The 20,137-nt window shown below is 60.1% G+C and overlaps 3 gene segments (V, D, J or C); all 3 read right to left on the reverse strand.

Annotated features, from left to right (window-relative positions):
* Positions 1-16,533, reverse strand: part of LOC100411927 (Ig alpha-1 chain C region-like) — a 121,304-nt gene extending 104,771 nt beyond the window's left edge. The window contains 1 exon segment of the C gene segment in view: positions 16,484-16,533. Within this exon segment, the coding sequence occupies positions 16,484-16,502 (19 nt within the window).
* Positions 1-20,137, reverse strand: part of LOC103791027 (immunoglobulin gamma-1 heavy chain-like) — a 211,862-nt gene that overhangs the window by 57,036 nt on the left and 134,689 nt on the right.
* Positions 1,914-16,182, reverse strand: LOC103788440 (immunoglobulin heavy constant mu-like). The segment is given in 7 exon segments: positions 1,914-2,173; positions 2,325-2,440; positions 5,769-6,101; positions 6,210-6,527; positions 6,772-7,107; positions 7,196-7,507; positions 16,139-16,182. Coding segments are annotated over 6 exon segments (1,374 nt in total).

Raw genomic sequence — 20,137 nt, forward strand, 5'->3', positions numbered from 1 at the left:
CAACCCCTGCTCTTTGACCCCACCCCCACCTCCTTGGCAGTCACTTTTCCTCCACCACCTGCTGTCCTGGCTGCCACCTGCTCATCTTCAGGGTGATGGCAGAGACCCGCCTTCTCCATCATGCATGCCCTGGCAGCTCCTATGGGTGATACAGTCCTGCCTCCCACCCCCCAGTCCTCACTTGCAAGGGGATGGCACTGGAGGCCTGAGCGTCTGGGAGATCATGAGGCCCTCATCATGGGCTTAGTGCCGTATGAAAGAGACCCTGAGACTCTGAGAGCTCCTTTACCCTCTTCTGTTGCATGAGGATGCAGTGAGAAGGCACGTCTCTGAGCCGGGAATTGGCCCTCACCAGATGCCGAAGTTGCTGGCGCCTCGACCTTAGACTTCCAGCCTCCAGAGCTGTGGGAGGCAAGTGTCTGCTGCTCAAGCCTCCCAGCCCATGGTGTCTTGTGAGAGCAGCACAACTAGACTAAGGCACTGGTTCACCCGAAACGTTTGCTCCAACTTCCACAGCCCTGCCATGGCACAGCTGCAGCACCCCCCACCCCTGTGCTCCTGACAAGTGTAGTGCTCCTGCAGAGGGCAGTGCTCCTGCCTAGTGTAGTGCTCCTGTGGAAGGCAGTGCTCCTGCCGAGTGCAGTGCTCCTGCCCAGTGCAGTGCTCCTGCCGAGTGCAGTGCTCCTGTGGAGTGCAGTGCTCCTGCTGAGTGTAGTGCTCCTGCGGAGTGCAGTGCTCTTGCCCAGTGCAGTGCTCCTGCCGAGTACAGTGCTCCTGCCCAGTGCAGTGCTCCTGTGGAGGACAGTGCTCCTGCCGAGTGCAGTGCTCCTGCGGAGGGCAGTGCTCCTGTGGAAGGCAGTGCTCCTGCCAAGTGCAGTGCTCCTGTGGAGTGCAGTGCTCCTGCTGAGTGTAGTGCTCCTGCCGAGTGCAGTGCTCCTGCCCAGTGCAGTGCTCCTGCCAAGTGCAGTGCTCCTGTGGAGTGCAGTGCTCCTGCTGAGTGTAGTGCTCCTGCAGAGGAGTGCTCCTGTGGAGTGCAGTGCTCTTGCCCAGTGCAGTGCTCCTGCAGAAGGCAGTGCTCCTGCCCAGTGCAGTGCTCCTGTGGAAGGCAGTGCTCCTGCAGAGTGCAGTGCTCCTGTGGAGTGCAGTGCTCCTGCTGAGTGTAGTGCTCCTGTGGAGTGCAGTGCTCTTGCCCAGTGCAGTGCTCCTGCCGAGTGCAGTGCTCCTGCTGAGTGCAGTGCTCCTGCGGAGGGCAGTGCTCCTGTGGAGTGCAGTGCTCCTGCTGAGTGTAGTGCTCCTGCAGAGGAGTGCTCCTGTGTAGTGCAGTGCTCTTGCCCAGTGCAGTGCTCCTGCAGAGGGCAGTGCTCCTGCAGAGTGCAGTGCTCCTGTGGAGTGCAGTGCTCCTGCTGAGTGTAGTGCTCCTGCGGAGGGCTGTGCTTCTGCCAAGTGTGACGCCCCCATGCTGTGCAGACACGGCCACCGCTCTCGAGGGCTCAGCCCTCTCCTCCTGGATCCTGGTGGCATGCGCCACACATCATGAAGGTTTGGGGCAAGGCCGAGGACTGGCTGGGCTTGCTGGGAACAGCACAAGGTGGCCCAGGCAGTCGTAGGCATGTGGGGCACACACTGAGGCCCCCGAGGCCTGAGCCCTGCCTCCCAGTTCAGGTCGTGCTTGGGAGACCAGGCCTGGAACCCTCTCCTGCTTAGCTGCCCTCCTTCCGTCAGGCTGCGCACTCCCCAATCTGAGTCTGGCCCCTTGCCGCTGTGGTCCCTCTCCTGGGCCCATGGCTTTAAAAGCTTCTGTGCTGGCCCAGCTCTCTTTCCCATGGCTCCCTTTGGAATTGGGATCCCCCCTTGAGAGGCCCATGTAGCACGAAAGATTTGAAAGAGAAACAAAATCCCTCATGAGAAAGCCGTTTCATGGATAAAATGAGCATGTTTATTTCAGGGTAACAAGCGTATACACAGCAAAGCAGCGTGGGTAGAGCCAACGTGCTGGCCCGCTCGCCAGCCAGCCCCTGCCCGTCTAGAAGGAAGCGTGTGTTGGAGCACACAGCTGGAGGCAGGACGGGAAGAGAAACGCGCGCCAAGGGCCACGAGGGAGGGGACCCCAGGCCTGGAGCAGCGTCCCTTGAGTTCCTCTCTCTGTCTTCGTTCTTCAGTTGGATCATTTTACCTGCGGGCAACAGAGACGGTGTGAAGCACTTTCTCCTGGTTGGGAAGGGAGCCAGGCAAAGGGGACCCAGCGGGTTGGTGGGAGCCTCCGTGATGGACGTCCAGCCCCAGCTGCTCCCTGGGCCCCACGCCCCCCGTGCCGTCTGTGCTACCTTGAACAGGGTGACGGTGGTGCTGTAGAACAGGCTCAGGAGGAAGAGGACGATGAAGGTGGAGGCGGTGGCCCACAGGTTCTCAAAGCCCTCCTCGTCGGCGCTCACCTCCCCCTCTGCAGGGGACACAGCACGGGAGGGGGTAGGGTCAGGCTGGGGTGGCGCCCAGCAAAGCCAGGCCCTGGGGCCCCTCCTCTAAGCCCACCCTTGGCCCCTAGGCTGTGCTGTGCTCAGGGGTGGGGAGAGCCAGTGGAGGGGTTCAGGCACTGTCCAAGGCATGGGTTGGGTCCCCAACAGCCTGATGCAGGGGGGCACAGGCTGAGGCTGGGCAGGGCACGGACCCCGAGGTCTTGTCCCAGGAGCCCTGGGGTGGCTGAGATAGCGCGAGCAGCACACAGACACAAGGCGGGGGCCGGACATCGGGGCCAGTGGAGCGGCGGCCAACATGTCCTGACTCTCCTGCAGGGGAAGCAGGGGGTATGGTCCTGCCCCGTGCTGTGGGGCTACACAGGCAGGAGGCCTGAGCTGGGAGGTGCCCGCTCCTCACCTCCTCACCTCCTCATCAGGGCCCTGGCTCTCCAGCCCCCCAGAGCAGAGTCTGCATCCTGGCTGGCTCGTCCTACCCTGTCAAGACCCAGAGATCTGAGCTCCACAGTGGGATGAGGACATTTGGGGGTGCTGCATTCCCTACACAGACAGGCCCTTGGGGGACACCTGGAGCCCAGGACCCCAAAGGGCCAAGAGTGTGTGGGGGGACTCAGAGGTGACCCCAGTTAGGGACAGCACTGTCTGTCGGGTGTGGAGACCTGACTTGGGTCCCTGCCTTCCCTGCCTGGGCTCTGTCCTCCCTGGGCTGCTGCAGTGGGACCTGGCTTGTTCCCTGCTCTGGGCTGGGGATGGACCCCAAGATCTTGTCCCAGGAACCCTGGGGTGGCTGAGATAGCTCAGGCAGCACACAGACACAAAGCAGGTGTGTGCAGGGCAGCCTTGCGCCAGCTCATCTCCCGAGGCCTCCCGCTAAGAGGAGCAGCCGCTGGGCAGCCACCCTGCCCTCTGGACACATGTCCAGTCACTGCCTGAGCACAGGCATGGGCCCTCGTTCTGCTCTCGAGCATGTGTTGGGGTCATCTGCTGCTTTCCTCAAGAGCCTGGCCTTGGGAGGGTCACACATGTGGGAGCCACCTGCTGCCTTCCTCAAGAGCCTGGCCTCAGGGGGGTCACACATGTGGGAGCCACCTGCTGCTTTCCTCAAGAGCCTGGCCTCAGGGGGGTCACACATGTGGGAGCCACCTGCTGCTTTCCTCAAGACCCTGGCCTAGGGAGGGTCACATTATCCCTGGGGCCGCTGCTCCCCAGGCAGAGTCCAAGCGGGGTGCCATGGTGGCACCTCCAAGCAGAGACAGAAGGAGAAGCAGCGCCTGGGTCCAAAGCCCTCAAGGGGCCAGGACAGTGCAGGGAGCAAAGTGCTTCGGGGACAGAGCATCTGACAGGGCAGCGGGAGAACGTGGGTGGGGCTGGCTGGCATGGGTTTGTGTGTGTGTCTGTGTGTGTGTGTGTGTGTGCATGTCTATGTGCGCATGTCCATCTATCTGTTGTGTGTCTTTGTGTAGACGTGCGGGTGTCTACATTAGCATATGCGCATGTTCCTGCGTGTGTCACTGTGTGTGTGTGTGTGTGTGTGCGCGCGTGTGCACGTGTCCATGTACTTGTGTCTGTTTTTGGGTGTGGATGTACCTGTGTGTTTGTGAATGTGTGTGTGCCTGTGCCTGTCTGTGTGTACGCCTCTGTGCTAGTGTGTCTCTGTGTGTGCATGTCCTGCATGTGTGTGTTCATGTGTATGTGTCCATGATGTGTGTGTCCATGTTTGTGTGTGTCTGTGTGTGTCCATGTGTCATGTGTGTTTATGTGTGTCCGTGTTCATGTGTCCATGATGTGTGTCCATGTGTGTATCTGTGTGTCCATGTGTGTTGTGTCCATGTGTGTCCATGTGCCCATGATATGTGTCAGTGTGTGTGTCCGTGTGTCCATGATGTGTGTGTCTATGTGTCTGTGTGTGTGTCCATATGTGTCTGTGTGTGTGTCCATGTGTCTATGTGTCCATGATGTGTGCGTCCATGTGTGCCTATAGACGGTGTGTGCCATCTTCGTGTGCCTGGGTATTTTTGCACATGTGTGTCCATATGTGTTTGCATATGTGTGTGTCCATGTCTGCGTGTGCGCGCCCATGGGTTAGCACATCTCTGTATGTGTGTGTGTGTGTGTGCGCACCCATGAGTTAGCAAGTATGTGTGTCCATGTGTCTGTGTGTCCATATTTCTCTGTGTTATGTGTGTGTGTGCATGCACCCATGGGTTAGCACATCTCTGTGTGCCCATGTCTGTGTGTGTGTGTGTGTGCGCGCACCCATAGGTTAGCACATTTCTGTGTCCATGTCTGTGTGTGTGCACCCATGGGTTAGCACCTCTCTGTCTGTGTGTGTGTGCGTGAATGTGCACCCATGGGTTAGCAAGTATGTGTGTCCATGTGTCTGTGTGTCCATATTTCTATGTGTGTGTGTGTGTGTGCACATGCGCACCCACAAGTTAGCACGTCTCTGTGTGTCCATGTCTGTGTGTGTCCATGTCTGTGTGTATGTGTGCACCCATGGGTTAGCACGTCTCTGTCCCTGTATCTATGTGTGTCCATGTTTCTGTGTGTGTGTGCCCATGGGTTAGCAAGTCTCTGTGTGTCCCTGTGTGTCTGTGTGTGTGTGTGTGCCCATGGGTTAGCAGGTCTCTGTGTGTCCCTGTGTTTGTGTGTGTCCATGTGTCTGTGTGTGTGTGTGTGCCCATGGGTTAGCACGTCTCTGTGTGTCCCTGTGTTTGTGTGTGTCCATGTCTGTGTGTGTGTGTGTGTGCCCATGGGTTAGCAGGTCTCTGTGTGTCCCTGTGTGTGTGTGTGTCCATGTGTGTGTGCCCATGGGTTAGCATGTCTCTGTGTGTCCGTGTGTCTGTGTGTCCATGTCTGTCCATGTGTGTCCATGTCTGTCCACGTGTGTCCACACATGTGCATGTGTGCTGCCTGTGTCCATGTGGCCTTGCTCTCAGCCCTTTTTCAAGAAACAGTAGGAGGAATGGCGAGTGTGAGGTCAGCCTGTGGTGAGCATCTGCAGGGAGTTCGGGGCTTCCAGAAGCCACTGAGGCACGCGGGTGGGTGAGGCGGGTGGGGGCTGTGGAGGAAGGCGGTCTGCAGGGCAGAGCATCGTGCACTCAGGACCAGTATCTTTTGAATGGATCTTTTTATTTCTAGTTTTAAAGATGCAACATCTCGCCCCATTGACGTGGTTAGTTTGCACACACACAGAGCGGCCGGCCGCCCCGAGCCCGTGGGCAGCCCAGCAGGGTCAGTAGCAGGTGCCAGCCGTGTCGGACATGACTAGGGACACATTGTACAGGGTGGGTTTACCGGTGGACTTGTCCACGGTCCTCTCGGTGACCCTGTTGGGCAGGGCCTCGTGGCCCACGACGCAGGTGTAGCTCTCCCCCGCGCTCCAGTCCTCCTCGGACACTGTCAGGGTGCTGTAGGCGAAGTACAGGCCTGGGGCATGGGGCTCGGGCACTGGGGTGCTGGTCACGTACTTCTCCTGGGGCAGAGGCTGCCCCCTCTGCATCCACTGCACAAAGATGTCCGCGGGAGAGAAGCTGGTCACCAGGCAGGTGACGGTTGCCGACTCCCGCAGGCTCAGTTGCTCCCGGGCCGGCGGCAGCAAATACACTTCGGGCCTGTGCAGGGCCGCCCCTGTGGGCAGAGATGGCAGTGAGTAAGGGCCTGAGGGCTCTTCACCTTTCCCCCGGGCTGAGGGAGGGTGCTGGGGAGTGCAGGACCAGGGGCTGGGCAGGGGCCTACCCTTGGTCCTGGAGACGCTCTGCTTCAGCGGCGAGGGCAGGTCCGTGTGTGTCACGGTGCATATGAACCTTTCCCCGGAGTTCCAGTCATCCTCACAGATGCTGGCCACACCTGTGGCACTGAAGGTGGCATTGGGGTGGCTCTCAGAGATGTTGGTGTGGGTTTTCAGAACTTCGCCATTCTGGCGGGTCCAGGAGATGGTCACGCTATCATAGGTGGCCAGGTCTGTGACCAGGCAGGTCAACTTGGTGGACTTGGTGAGGAAGATGCTGGCAAAGGATGGAGGGATGGCAAAGACCCGGATGCCCGTGGCTGGATCTGGAGTCAAGAGAAACGTGTCAGAGGTGGAGCAGGTGTGGATGTGGGTGGAGGCACGGCTCCCCCCCAGAGACCAGCACCCGCCTCTGCCCAGCCCAGGGGCCCTGTGCCTGAGCCCCTGCCCTTGACTGCTCTGGGAAGCCAAGGTTCAGGGAGCAGAGGGCTGTGTCCGGGGTGGCAAATGTCAGACCCTGCTGGACCCCTGTGTGTCCGTGGGTGCTGCCCTTGGGGACAGGGTACTCACTGGCACCACACGCGGAGGACACGTTCTTCTGGAAGGCCAGGCCATTGTGATCCACGCGGCACGTGAACACGCTCTGCGTGAGCCAGTCTTTCTCGGCGATGGTCAGCGTGCTGGTCACCTTGTAGGTCGTGGGCCCAGACTCTTTGGCCTCAGCCTCTACCTGGCCCGTGGTGAAGCCAGACTCCAGCTTCTTCCCCTCCTGCAGCCAGGACACCTTGATATGCCGGGGGCTGAAGCCCGTGGCCTGGCAGATGAGCTTGGACTTACGGGGGTTGCCGGTGAATGCATCGCGGGGCGGGACGAAGACACTCACGTTTGGGGACAGTTCTGCGAGCACTGCAGTGAGGGACACAGGTCAGCCGGGGCCCACTCCTATCCTTCCCGTGCCCGCCCTGCCTGGGGCTGGGGGAAGCCCGGCCCTCACCTGGAAGAGGCACGTCCTTTTGCCGGTTGCCGTTGGGGTGCTGGACTTTGCACACCACGTGGTCGTCCCTGCCCTGCATGACGTCCCTGGAAGGCAGCAGCACCTGCGAGGTGGCCATGTACTTGTCCCCTCTCAGGAGGGACTGGAAGCCTTGGATGCTGCTGATGTCAGAGTTGTTCTGGTATTTCCAGGAGAAAGTGATGGAGTTGGGCATGAAGTCCCGTGCCAGGCAGCCAACGGACACTCTGCTCGTATCCAACATGGCACTCTCACAGGAGACGAGGGGGTAGAGGACTGGGGCGGACGCAGTCCCTGAGGACCCGCAGGACAAAACAGAAAGGGAGGGGTGAGGCGCGGTCTCCTTGCATCCAGTCTGTCGCGGCGAGCGGCGTTCTGAGTGGCCTCTCCTTACCTGCATCTTACTGTGGCTGCCCCACCAAGGCCGAGCCCACCGGCAGGCCTCCAGAGCCCAGGTGGCCATGGCTGACAGGGTGGTGGGGCCCTGGCGAGGCCTGGGATCCTTGTCCAAAGCTGCTGAGGCTGCACACCTCAGCCTGTGCTGCTGCAGGGCCCAGCGCTGACCACCAGGGCACACCTAGGGTCTTCGGGAGCAGGCCCAGCCGCACCTGCCACCCTTCACCTGGCTGCCCCGCTGCGCTCGAGGCCTGCCTGCCCTTGGCTCCCTGCTGAGAATGGCTGAGGGCTCAGGCTTGGGCGGACCAGGCCTGCTTTCCCCTGAGGCATCAGCAGAGAGGCACTGCACGCTCAGCTCCCAGCACACACGGCTGGAGAGCCCAGGCTGCATTCCTGAATATGAAGCCTGGAGCCACACACCACACAGGCACTGGAGCCACACACCACACAGGCACTGGAGCCACACACCACACAGGCACTGGAGCCACACACCACACAGGCAGCCAACAGAGAGCAGGTGCCCCAGCCCAGCCTCTGCGGCCCCAGCATGGCCACACTCCAGCTACCCTCAAGTCTCCCCATGCAGACAAGGCAGTCCTGGGGGTGGGTGTAGGGAGGGTGGGAGTGATGGGGAATGCAGTGTGGACTCAGCTGAGGCTATCCACCTAAGTCCAACAAGATCATGAAGACTGGCCCAGTGCCACATCCTCCAGTTCATCCCAGCCCAGCCCAGCTCAGAATCAGTTAACCCCAGCCCTGCTGAGCTCAGATAATCTAAGACCATCTCAGCTCAACCCAGCCAAGCCCAGCACAGCTAAGCCTGGTTCAGCACAGCCTAGTTCAGCCCAGAACAGCTCAACCCAGCTCAGCCCAGCTCAATCCCACTCAGCCCTGCCCAGCCCAGGTCAGCTCAACCCAATTAAACCCAGCCCAGCTCAGCTTAGGGATAGGTCAGCCCAGCCCAGCCCAGCCCAGCCCAGCTCATCCCAGCTCAGCCCAGCTCATCCCAGGTCAGCCCAGGTCAGCCCAACCCAGCTCAAATCAGCTAAGCCCATGTTAGCCCAGGTCACCCCAGGTCAGCCCAGCTCAGCCCAGCTCAGCCTAACCCAGCTCAGCTCAGCCTGCATCAGCTCAGCCCAGCCTAGCTTAGGTTGGTTCAACCTAGTTCAGTTCCACTTAGCCCAGCCCAGCCCAGCCCAGTACAGTTCAGTTTAGCTCAGTTCAGCTCGGCTCAGCCCAGCCCTGCCCAGCCCAGCCCAGCCTGGCGCAGCTCAGCCTGGCCCAGCGTAACCCAGCCTAGCCCAGCTCAGCACAGCCCAGCCCGGTTCAGCTCACCTCAGAACAGCTCTTCCCAGGTCAGCTCAGCCCAACTCAGCCCAGCCCAGCTCAGCTCAGCTTAGCCCAGCTCATCCCAGCCCAGCTCAGCCTGGCTCAGCTCAACTCAACTCAGCTCAGCTCAGCTCAGCACAGACTGTCTCAGCTCAACCCAGTCCAGCTCATCTCAGCTCAGCTCAACTTCCCAGCCCAGCTCAGCCCAGCCCAGCTCAGCTCAGCTCAGTCCAGCTTAGTTCAGCTCTGCCCAGCCCAGTCCAGCTCATCCCAGCTCAGCTCAACTTCCCAGCCCAGCTCAGCCCAGCCCAGCTCAGCTCAGCTCAGTCCAGCTTAGTTCAGCTCTGCTCAGCCCAGCCCAGCTCAGCCTGGCTCAGCTCAACCCAACCCAGCTCAGCTCAACCCAACCCAGCTCAGCTCAACCCAACCCGGCTCAGCTCAACCCAACCCGGCTCAGCTCAACCCAACCCGGCTCAGCTCAACCCAACCCGGCTCAGCTCAACTCAACCCAGGTCGGCTCAGCTCAACCCAACCCGGCTCAACCTAGGTCAGCCCAGCTTAGACCAGCTTATCCCAGCTTAGCCCATCTCAGCCCAGCTCAGCCCAGCCCAGCTCAGCTCAGCTCAGCCCAGCCCAGCCCAGCCCAGCCCAACTCAGCTCAGCTCAGCTCAGCTCAGCTCTACCCAGCTCTACCCAGCCCAGCTCAGCTCAACTCAACCCAGGTCGGCTCAGCCCAGCCCAGCTCAGCTCAACTCAGCTCAGCACAGCTCAGCCCGGCTCAGCTCAACCCAACCTGGCTCAACCTAGCTCAGTCCAGCTTAGCCCATCTCAACCCAGCTCAGCCCAGCCCAGCTCAGCTCAGCTCAGCTCAGCCCAGCTCAGCTCAGCCCAGCTCAGCCCAGCTCATCCCAGCTCAGCTCAATCCAGTTCAGCTCATCCCAGCTCAGCGTAGCCCAGCCCAGCCCAGCTCAGCCCAGCTCAGCTCAGCCCAGCCCAGCTTAGCTCAGCCCAGCCCAGCTTAGCTCAGCCCAGATCAGTCTGGCTTTGCTCAACTCAGCCCAGCCCAGCTCAGCTCAGCTCATCCCAGCTTGGCCCAGCTCAGCTCATCCCAGCTCAGCCCAGTCCAGCCCAGCTCAGTGAAGCTCAGCTCAGCCTGGCTCAGCTCAACCCAGCCCAGCTCAGCTCAATCCAGTTCAGCTCATCTCAGCTCAGCGTAGCCCAGCCCAGCCCAGCTCAGCCAATCTCAGCTCAGCCCAGCCCAGCTTAGCTCAGCCCAGATCAGTCTGGCTTTGCTCAACTCAGCCCAGCCCAGCTCAGCTCAGCTCATCCCAGCTCGGCCCAGCTCAGCTCATCCCAGCTCAGCTCATCCCAGCTCAGCCCAGTCCAGCCCAGCTCAGTGAAGCTCATCTCAGCCTGGATCAGCTCAACCCAACCTAGCCCAGCTCAACCCAGCCCATCCCAGCTCAGCTCAGCCCAGCCCAGCTCAGCTCAACTCATCCCAGCTCAGCTCAGCATAGCCCAGCTCAGCCCGGCTCAGCTTAACCTAACCCAGCCCATCCTAGGTCAGCTCAGCCCAGCTCAGCTCAGCTCAGCTCAACCCAACCCAGCCCAGCTCAAACCAGCTCAGCCCAACGCAGCCCAGCCCAGCTCAACCCAACCCAGCCCAGCTCAACCCAGCCCAGCTCAACCCAACCCAGCCCAGCTCAACCCAGCCCATTCCAGGTCAGCCCAGCCCAGCTCAACCCAGCCCATTCCAGGTCAGCTCAGCCCAGCTCAGCTCAGCTCATCCCAGCTCAGCCCAGCCCAGCTCAGCTCAGCTCAGCTCAGCCCAGCTCAGCCCAGCTCAGCTCAATCCAGTTCAGCTCATCTCAACTCAGTGTAGCCCAGCCCAGCCCAGGTCAGCTCAGCCCAGCTCAGCTCAGCCCAGTTTAGCTCAGCCCAGATCAGTCTGCCTCCGCTCAACCCAACCCAGCCCAGCTCAGCTCAGCTCAGCCAAGCTTAGCCCAGCCCAGCTCAGCCAGCTCAGCTCAGCTCAGCCCAGCCCAGCCCAGCTCAGCTCAGCTCATCCCAGCTCGGCCCAGCTCAGCTCATCCCAGCTCATCCCAGCCCAGCCCAGCTCAGTGGAGCTCAGCTCAGCCTGGCTCAGCTCAACCCAACCCAGCCCAGCTCAACCCAGCCCATCCCAGCTCAGCTCAGCCCAGCTCAGCCCAGCCCAGCCCAGCCCAGCTCAGCTCAGTTCATCCCAGCTCAGCCCAGCTCAGCTCATCCCAGATCATCCCAGCCCAGCCCAGCTCAGTGTAGCTCAGCTCAGCCCGGCTCAGCTCAACCCAACCCAGCCCAGCTCAACCCAGCCCATCCCAGCTCAGCTCAGCCCAGCCCAGCTCAGCTCAACTCATCCCAGCTCAGCTCAGCATAGCCCAGCTCAGCCCGGCTCAGCTTAACCTAACCCAGCCCATCCTAGGTCAGCTCAGCCAAGCTCAGCTCAGCTCATCCCAGCTCAGCCCAGCTCAGCCCAGCTCAGCTCAGCCCAGCTCAGCTCAGCTCATCTCAGCTCATCCTGGCTCAGCTCAATCCAACCCAGCCCAGGTCAGCTCAGCCCAGCTCAACCCAACCCAGCCCAGCTCAACCCAGCCCATCCCAGGTCAGTTCAGCCCAGCTCAGCTCAGCCCAGCTCAGCCTGGCTCAGCTCAACCCAACCCAGCCCAGCTCAGCTCACCTCAGCTCAGCTCAGCTCAACCCAGCTCATCCCAGCTCAGCCTGGCTCAGCTCAGCTCATCCCAGCTCAGCCCAGCTCACCTCAGCTCAACCCAGCTCATCCCAGCTCAGCCCAGCTCAGCTCAGCTCATCTCAGCTCATCCTGGCTCAGCTCAACCCAACCCAGCCCAGCCCAGCTCAACCCAGCCCATCCCAGGTCAGCTCAGCCCAGCTCAGCCCAGCTCAGCCCAGCTCAGCCCAGCTCAGCTAAGCACAGCCCAGCACAGCCCAACCCAACCTAGCTCAGCTCAGCACAGCTCAGCACAGCTCAGCTCAACCCAACCCAGCTCAGCTCAGCTCGGCTCAGCCCAACCCAGCCCGGCTCAGCTCCGCCTGGCTCGGCCCGGCACAGCTCAGCTCGGCTCGGCTCAGCTCAGCTCAGCTCAGCTCGGCTCGGCTCAGTTCAGCTCAGCCCGGCTCATCCTGGTTCAGCTCAGCTCAACCCGGCTCAGCCCAGGTCTTCTCAACTCAGTCCAGCTCAGCTCAGCCCAGCCCACCCCAACTTGTCCCAGCTCAGCCCAGCACACCCCACTTAAGCCCAGTTCAGCTCAGGTCAGCTCAACAACTCAGCCTGATCCAGCTGGGCTCAGCCTAGCTCTGCTTAGCTCAGCCCAGCTCAGCCCAGCCCAGCTCAGCACAGCCCAGCCTTGTTTAGTCTAGGTTAGCTCATGTCAGTTTTACCCATCCTAGTCCACTTCTGAAAGCTGATGGAATTGTCAGAAACGGTCAGCCTGCCAGACCTGCATGCCTCAGCTAAAGCCATCTCATTGCTGAGTTCCTGCAGAGCTGGGCTGGCTTCCACCTTTCGTCCTCCTCTACTCGATCCCCCGATTTCCTGCCCCAGCCCCAGCACCACCTGGGTTTTGCTTCCAAAGCAGTACCAAGCATGACCACCCTCCACTACCTGGGTGGAATACTTCTTTGCTTCTTTAAAGTCATTTAAACATTTTGCGAATTAGATCAGAACTTAGGAGCTTGTTCTGTGATAAAAACAAGCAGCTCCCCTTGCTCTGGAGGTGGCAGTTCAGCCTCTGCACCGAGAGGACAGCGCTGGCGATGTTCAGAGCCTCCACCTTTCTGGAGCGCCTCCTCCCTCCTGAGTCTGAAATAAGCCCCTGCCTTTACATTCCCTCTAGGTAACAGTCATCATTGGGGACAACCCGGAAATGCATTTTATCTGAATTCACCACTTAAAATTCTGCCGTTTACCATAAGTCGCTTTGGAAGGCATGAGCTACTTTCAAGGGCGCGATGATGACCTACAGTCTGTGACTTAAACAAGGGCGATGCCAGTGATGCTTGGCATATTCTCCAGCACCATGAACCAGGCCGGCCCCATCCATGGGCTGCAAAGCAGCTCATGGGACCTCTCCTCAAAATGGGCTTCAGAGAAAGTTAAGTGGGAGTGACCCAGACAATGCTCACTCAGAAGACTCACACAAACGAGTCCCCTGCTCTTCATCAAGCACTTAAGACCGATCCAGCCTCTTGTGGAAATAAGACATCAAGTACAAAGTTTGCAGAGAAGCAGGTGTGGCAGCGCTGGCTGCCTGTCTCTTACCGTGTCGGGTGTCCGGTCACTTCGAGCCGTGCGAGGCTTTGGCATGGCATAATTCCTCCGAGTCCATTAACAAGGGCTGGGGCCCAAGCAGCCAGTCGGGCTGGTGGCATAAGCCATGCATCCCGGCTCTGGGAGGTCCGTGGAGACCCAAAGCCCAGCCCGGGCCTGGCGGCCACCCTCCCAAAGCCTCGCCAGGCCAGTCCTGCTGAGGCTGAACCAGGGATTCCAAACAGAACCTGTCCTTCTGTCTGACTGAGTTTCCTCTTAATACACCAACTAACATGTTCAACTGAAATAATTCAGGATAATGATGCATGTGTCACCTAAAACTTATCCTAAAATGAGTAGCTGAAAAGTGGTCTTAAAAAATAGTAAAATGAAAGCCACTCTGTCAGAATATCAAAGTGTTTCTCCTTAATCACAGAGAATACAGGTTAACCGAAAAAAAAAATTGTGAGCACAGTCATTATAAAAATAATGCTCCGAGGTATTGAAAAAGTGTCTGAGATTAATTATCTCATGAAGGGAAAACAACCTGATTTAGAACTTTTCTGAATATAGTCATAAGTTCTTCCTAAGACCGTTACATTTATGAAACATCTTACGTTGAAAATGGGTGCAGGTTAGAAGTTGCTGTTTGCACAAACTCGAGTTGACAAGCTAAGACTGGAAATCAAGTTCGGATAGTGAAAAACAGAGCCTTTCCAGTTTCCGTCAGCCTCACCTTATTTTAGAAACGCAAATGGCCCAGGTGTTGTTTTGCTCCGTGGAGCACTTTCAGATCTGGGCCTGGCAAAACCACCGCTTCACGCCCAGAAGTGACAGATTTACCAAGGGTGTTTTTTCGCTTCCTAAAATAGAGTCTTGCGGTGACCTGCTTCCTGCCACCTGCTGCGGGTACCCGAGACCCTCATGCAGCCATCTTGACTCTAACTCAGCATCCGCTCCCAGCTTCACTAATTAATTAAAAAAATAAACTTGATTTATGATTGTCAGAACTCAGTCCTGCAGGGGCTGGCAGCACTGTGCTAGTATTTCTTAGCTGAACTTGCTCTGGCCTCAGTTAATCGAATGATAAGAATTTCAAATACTTTCACAGTTAAAAAAATTCACATACTTGAAAAGCTCTCCCATTTTTAAGTCAGAATTTTCTGAAACCATTTTTCTCAGGAGCCATTTCGAACATATCCTGTCTTTTAACATTTAGTAAGCTCGCCTCTTAAGATGAAGAATCCTTTTCTCTTGGAAGCTCAGGCGGCCTCCCCAAGTCCTTGTCAGATCAGCGGCCGCCCTTTCTGGGTTACCCCCACCCCGGCCCCTGCTCTCATCAAGACCACGGCTACGCATCCCTCCTGGCTGGATTCACCCACTCTGACAGTTCTCTTTCCAGCCAATAAATAATTTAAGATGCAGCTTTAATTCTTTACAGCCTGGAGATGAAAGAATTTATCTCTTTATCTCTCACACAGCGCACCTCGTCATTCTAAAGAAAACATTTCACTATTGGGCTGTCTGTGCCACGGTCTTGCCGTCCTCCCGACACTGCTCCCTCCTGAGACACACTCCTCAGCCATCACTAAGATCCCAGCACCTCGGCAGGCAGCCCCCACAGTGGCCCTCCAGCCATGGAGCCCTGGTTTGCTCTGGCTTCTCATCCAGACGTGGCTCCCCAAGACCCCAGGCTCAGTTACTCCATCAGACGCACTCAACCTGAGACCCATTTTCCAAAAGGCATCAGAAAATCCACAGAGGCTCCGAGACCCCCCAGGCTCCTCAGTGCCTGTCCCCTCCTGGCCAGCCCACCCAGGTCCCCTCGGAACTTGTCCCGAGGACCAGCCTGCAATGCTCAGAAAACCCCACAGGCACTAGCAGAAAACAGAGACCCTAGAGTGGCCATTCTTACCTGAGGAGACGGTGACCTTGGTCCCTTGGCCCCAGAGATCCAAACCATAGTAATCACAATGGCAGAATGTGCATCCTCACCCCACAAAAACCCTGGGGTCCCGGCTCACATTGCTCGCAGCCACCCAGAGACCCTCTGTCTCCAGGTATCACATGGAAGCCGACTGTCCATGCCCCTGTCCTGGCCCTTCTCATGGAACCCTCTGCTGGCCTCCCACAGACCCCACATTCCAGCCTGACCCTTCGGAAGCCAGACCACTGCCGGCCTGGGAAGTCTGAGTGCAAGCGGACGGCTCCTAAGTCCTTCCAGGAGTCCAAACACCTCCGGGCACCCGTCCCGGGGAGCAGGTGCCTTGGAACAGGACAGACCCCTGTCCCACAACCAACATGACAGCCCCTGGCAATGCTCCAGATGAAGCCGAGAGTGGCCACCCCCCACCAGACAAAGGGGCACCCCAGCCCCTGACGTCTGTGGCCAAGGCTGGGGAGGGGAGGCTGGGTTCCCATTGGAAGGATCCCTCTCCCCGGCTTTCCTTCCTGACCTCCAAAATGTCTCCGAGACTATGACCCTGAGTCTCCCTAAGTGTACTCAGAGTTGGAGGGTGGTGAGGACTCACCTGAGGTGGCAGTGACCAGGGTCCCTGGCCCGAGGAGGCTGACCAGCTGTCACATTGTGACAACAATGCCGGGACCCCGCAAGAACCGATCCCCGACTAAGTATCCGGGACCCTCTCAGACAGAGCCCGGGAAGGGCCCGGGGTGGCCCTGACTACAGGAGACCCCATTGCTGGGCCCAGGAGGAGGAAGCATCTGGAGCCCTTGCCCTTTGTTGAGTGGCTGCCGTGGCCTGGGGCGTTCTCCTGAGCCCCCCAAGGCTGCTCCCAGGCTTTCTTGGCATGAGACCGAGGCACACTCATTTTCCCCCAAAATACAGCACAATCCCAGAGGAGAGTTAAAGCAGGGGAGAGGTTGTGAGGACTCACCTGAGGAGACGGTGACCAGGGTCCCCTGGCCCCAGTAGTCAAAGTAATCACATTGTGAGAGGCCCCATTAAGAGGTGTACAAAAACCCGACTCTCCACCTGTCCTGGGCTGGGCGGCCAGCCCTGTGTCCCAAGGTCACCCTGTCCCACCCTTCACCCCAGGAGCAGAGTCCTGACCCCCGAAGAAAGGTCATCTGCTGAACATGGCTCAGGCAGCCCCAGAAGGAGCCCCGGAGAGCCCCACATGGCCCTGCACAGACCCAGGAGCCCCTGGACATCAATCTCTCAGCTCCAGGACAGAGGACGCTGTGCCCAGAGTGAGGAGGCAGAAGGAAAGTCGTCTTACCTGAAGAGACGGTGACCATGGTCCCTTGGCCCCATACATCAAAAGCATCACACAGGGACACAGTCCCTGTTCCTACCCAGACACAAACCCATGCCTGACGCTCAAATGGGTTACGCGCAAGCACAGAGCAGAGGTGGCCGGCGCGCCTGTCCCCAGCCACACAGACCCCGGCTGAGACGGAGGGGAAGTCACACAGGGAGACGGTGGCTGGGGTGCCCTGGCCCCAGCTCTCCAAGCACTGGGAGCCGCACTGAAGCGTCAGCCAGGTCCGGGCGTATGGACAGCCAGCTCCCAGCCTCAGCCCCAGCTCTGCCAACAGCTTCTCCTTCCTGGCCAGCCCTGTCCCTGCCCTCGACCTGCTTGCCACCTGTGGTGGGTCCCTGCCTGTCTTTGGGGGCTCCAGCTGGCCCCAGGGCTAAGTGACAGCAGGGCTCTGGTGTGCAGCCTGTGGCGGAGACCCCAGGGATGGCACCTTTGTGGCCTCAGGCCAGACCTGGACTGGTCACAGATCCCAGGGACCTGGCCTGGTGCTTGGATAGAGAAGATGGGGACTCACCTGAGGAGACAGTGATCTGGGTGCCAGAGCCCCAGACATCGAAGTACCAGTAGCACAGCGTCTGCCCTCCTGCTTCTCCTACACAAAAACATGCCCTCCCCCCTCCTGCTGACCCCCTCGCCGAGTGCCTGTCCCCAGGTCCGAGGCCAAAGCCCTCACCTGGCCCAGTGCACGTGGGTCCCCACCGTCCCCAGACAGCAGAGTCTCCCGAGGAGACGGTGACCTTGGTGCCGGGGCCCCAGGAGTCCAAGTAATCTGGCATGGTGGACCCACCCGGAGCCCCGGGCTGCAGAAACCCACTGAGGGGTCCCTGGGGACATGGTTCTTGTAGAGCTGCCAATCACTGTGCCCCCAGTTAGCACAGTGGTTCCCAGCTCAGCTGAAACCCCGCAGCTGGTAGGGGCCCTGTGGGGCCGGGGGGCGGGCCTGGCTGTGGCCCCCAGGTCGGGTCGGGTCCAGGGGCCCCCAGCACCTTCCCCAGTGCTCTCCCCACCACTGTCAGCCCCAGAACAAGCGGCGACCCCCCACCAGCCCTCTCTCGTGCCAATCATCTGCTGTTGCTGAGCGTCGTTAGAGTGCTGGGTGCCACGTGTGCTTCCCCTTTCCTTTCAGAAAGCAGCTCAGGTCTGAGGCCAGGTCTGCCAAGCCGCCTCCCAGCCGTCTGCTTTCTGAGTTGCTTTTTCAGCTGCAGAGGCCCGGGGGGCGGTGGCTGGGGGAGCCCCCTCGCCTGGAGGCCGGCAGGGCAGGCAGCCTTTCCTGCTGTGATCTCGTCTGCAGGAACCGGTGGGGCTGCCCGGTTGCTTCTGCCTGTCACCCTCATACCACTGAACAGGAGTCCTCGGCGGGTGGCACTGGGCTTCATTCACTATGGCACTGGGGCACCGGCTCCCCGGGTGTCCACGAGTGCTGGGTCCCTTCCCTGCACCTCAGCTGTCCTCAGTGAGGTCTCAGCTGTTCCCTCAGGGAAGGGGCAAAGTGGTCTACGGAGAGACCCTCCCCAGGCCTGCACTGGTGCCCCCCGCCGAGCCTGGGTGAGGGGCTTTGCGTGCACCCCCAGCCAGACGTGGGCTGGGCAGAGCCCTCAGGGAGGCCAAGGCCCGCAGCCAGCTGTGAGCGTGGGCCTCTGCTTGGGGTAAACTGAGGGGTAGTGGGTGTCTGGGGGGAGGTGCCCCTGCAGGCTCGCTGGGGAGAGTCTACGTCAGGGCATAGTTCCAGGCAGAGGAACAGCCAAGGCAAAGGCCTGGAGGCTGTGGCCTGAGGCTGGAGGACACCGGTGGTTTGCTGGGGCTGGGTTTAAAGGGGCCTGAGAGCCTTGAAGGGGCTTTCTTAGGTGCTGCTCAAGAAGGGTCCCTCAGGCACCGTGGTGGCTGGGACGATGGGTCTGGGAGGGAAGCCTGGATGTGGGGAGAGGGTTGGGGCTCCCATAGGGGTGTGGACAGGATGGGGGTGGTTTGTGGGATTTCCTGCAGGGGTCCAGGCAGGATGGCGGACTCTGAGGTGCTGTCTGGGGCAGTGGGTCTCTCTAGACACAGCTGGACAGTTGCCAGCCTGGGGACGACATCCTGGGCTGGGAATGGCAAGAGAACCCACCTCCAGCCATGAGGCGCTGAGAACCCATCTGTTTAGGAACCTGATGGCCCTGGAGGCACCTGTGAGGGGCGAGGTGGGGAGTGAGGAGGAGGGCCTGGTGCTGGGGAGTGGCTCTGTGCCCTGGGGACCGCTGCCCTAGGGGTGCTGGCAGGGTCAAGGGAGCAGGCTGAGGGTGGGCTGTGCCTTCTGCCCCCAGGCTTGGGCCTCTGGATCCCTGGGCTGGGGAGGGGGAGCCCGGCCTTCCCTCTCCCGCTGCACTGGTGTCCTGCTCTCTGGGGAAGCAGAGGAGTCCTGAGCCGCCCTTTGAGACTCAGTGTGTGGGGGGGTCACAGTGTGTGGTGGGACTTCTTGAGCCCCCAGATCCTTTCCCAGGCTCGGGGTTGAGGGGTGGGGCTTCCAGGCCCCTCCAGAAGCACTGGCTCCTGCCCTCTGGGCCTCCTGTCCTGATGGGCAGGGAGGAGCCCACCATGCCTTGACCATGCCCAGCCCCAGCCCTGGCCCCGGCCCCAGCCCCAGCCCCGGCCCCGGCCCTAGCCCCTCCTGCTTTTCCACACACTTCAGAGGCCAGTAGCTCCAGCAGGCCCACAAGGCCTATGAGGCCCCGGCACGTGGCCCCTTGTGCAGAGCTGTGGAGGGACCAGAGACCCCCGTGCCCGTGGCTTTGCTGGTACCTGGGCCTAGCTCCTTCCACAGCATCCTACAGTTGGGTCCTGGAGCACAGCCTCTGCCCCCACCCACCACAAGCACACACCAGAGAAAGCACATAAGTGACACAGGCGTGGCGGCCGGATCAGGCAATGGGTGGCCAGGGCGGGGCCCACAGGCCAGGCCGAGTTGGTCCCCCAGTGTCTCTCCACAGCTGGTGTCTCCTGGGGGCTCTGTCTCCCCTCAGAACACTTAGCCTGGATGACACCTCCTGGCTTGGCTGCCCTGAGCAAGGCTGGGAGCTGAGCTGAGAGCTGCAGCCCAAGGGCAGTGGAGAGGGCGCTCTGCTCACTTGGCACACACGCTGTTTACGACATGGCCTTTAGATCCCAACGAAGACGGTCCTCGAGTTGGAGCAGCTCTCTGGCTGGACAGGGCCTTGGACTTCCAAGCCAGAGGGAAAGGCCTGGGGTCAGCAACAAGGGAGGGTGTGGGCCCAGAAGCAGGGGGCCAACACCTACTCCACGCCTTCCAGGAGAACAGGCACCAGACTGGGACTCCACGCCTTCCAGGAGGACAAGGCACCAGAGTGGGACTCCACGCCTTCCAAGAGGACAAGGCACCAGAGTGGGACTCCACGCCTTCCAGGAGGACAGGGCACCACAGCGGAGCTCCACGCCTTCCAGGAGGACAGGGCACCAGAGTGGGACTCCACGCCTTCCAGGAGGACAAGGCACCACAGCGGGACTCCACGCCTTCCAGGAGGACAGGGCACCAGAGTGGGACTCCACGCCTTCCAGGAGGACAAGGCACCACAGCGGAGCTCCACGCCTTCCAGGAGGACAGGGCACCACAGCGGAACT

Source organism: Callithrix jacchus, chromosome 8, assembly GCF_049354715.1.
Source record: "Callithrix jacchus isolate 240 chromosome 8, calJac240_pri, whole genome shotgun sequence".
In the NCBI taxonomy this organism is placed as follows: domain Eukaryota; kingdom Metazoa; phylum Chordata; class Mammalia; order Primates; family Cebidae; genus Callithrix; species Callithrix jacchus.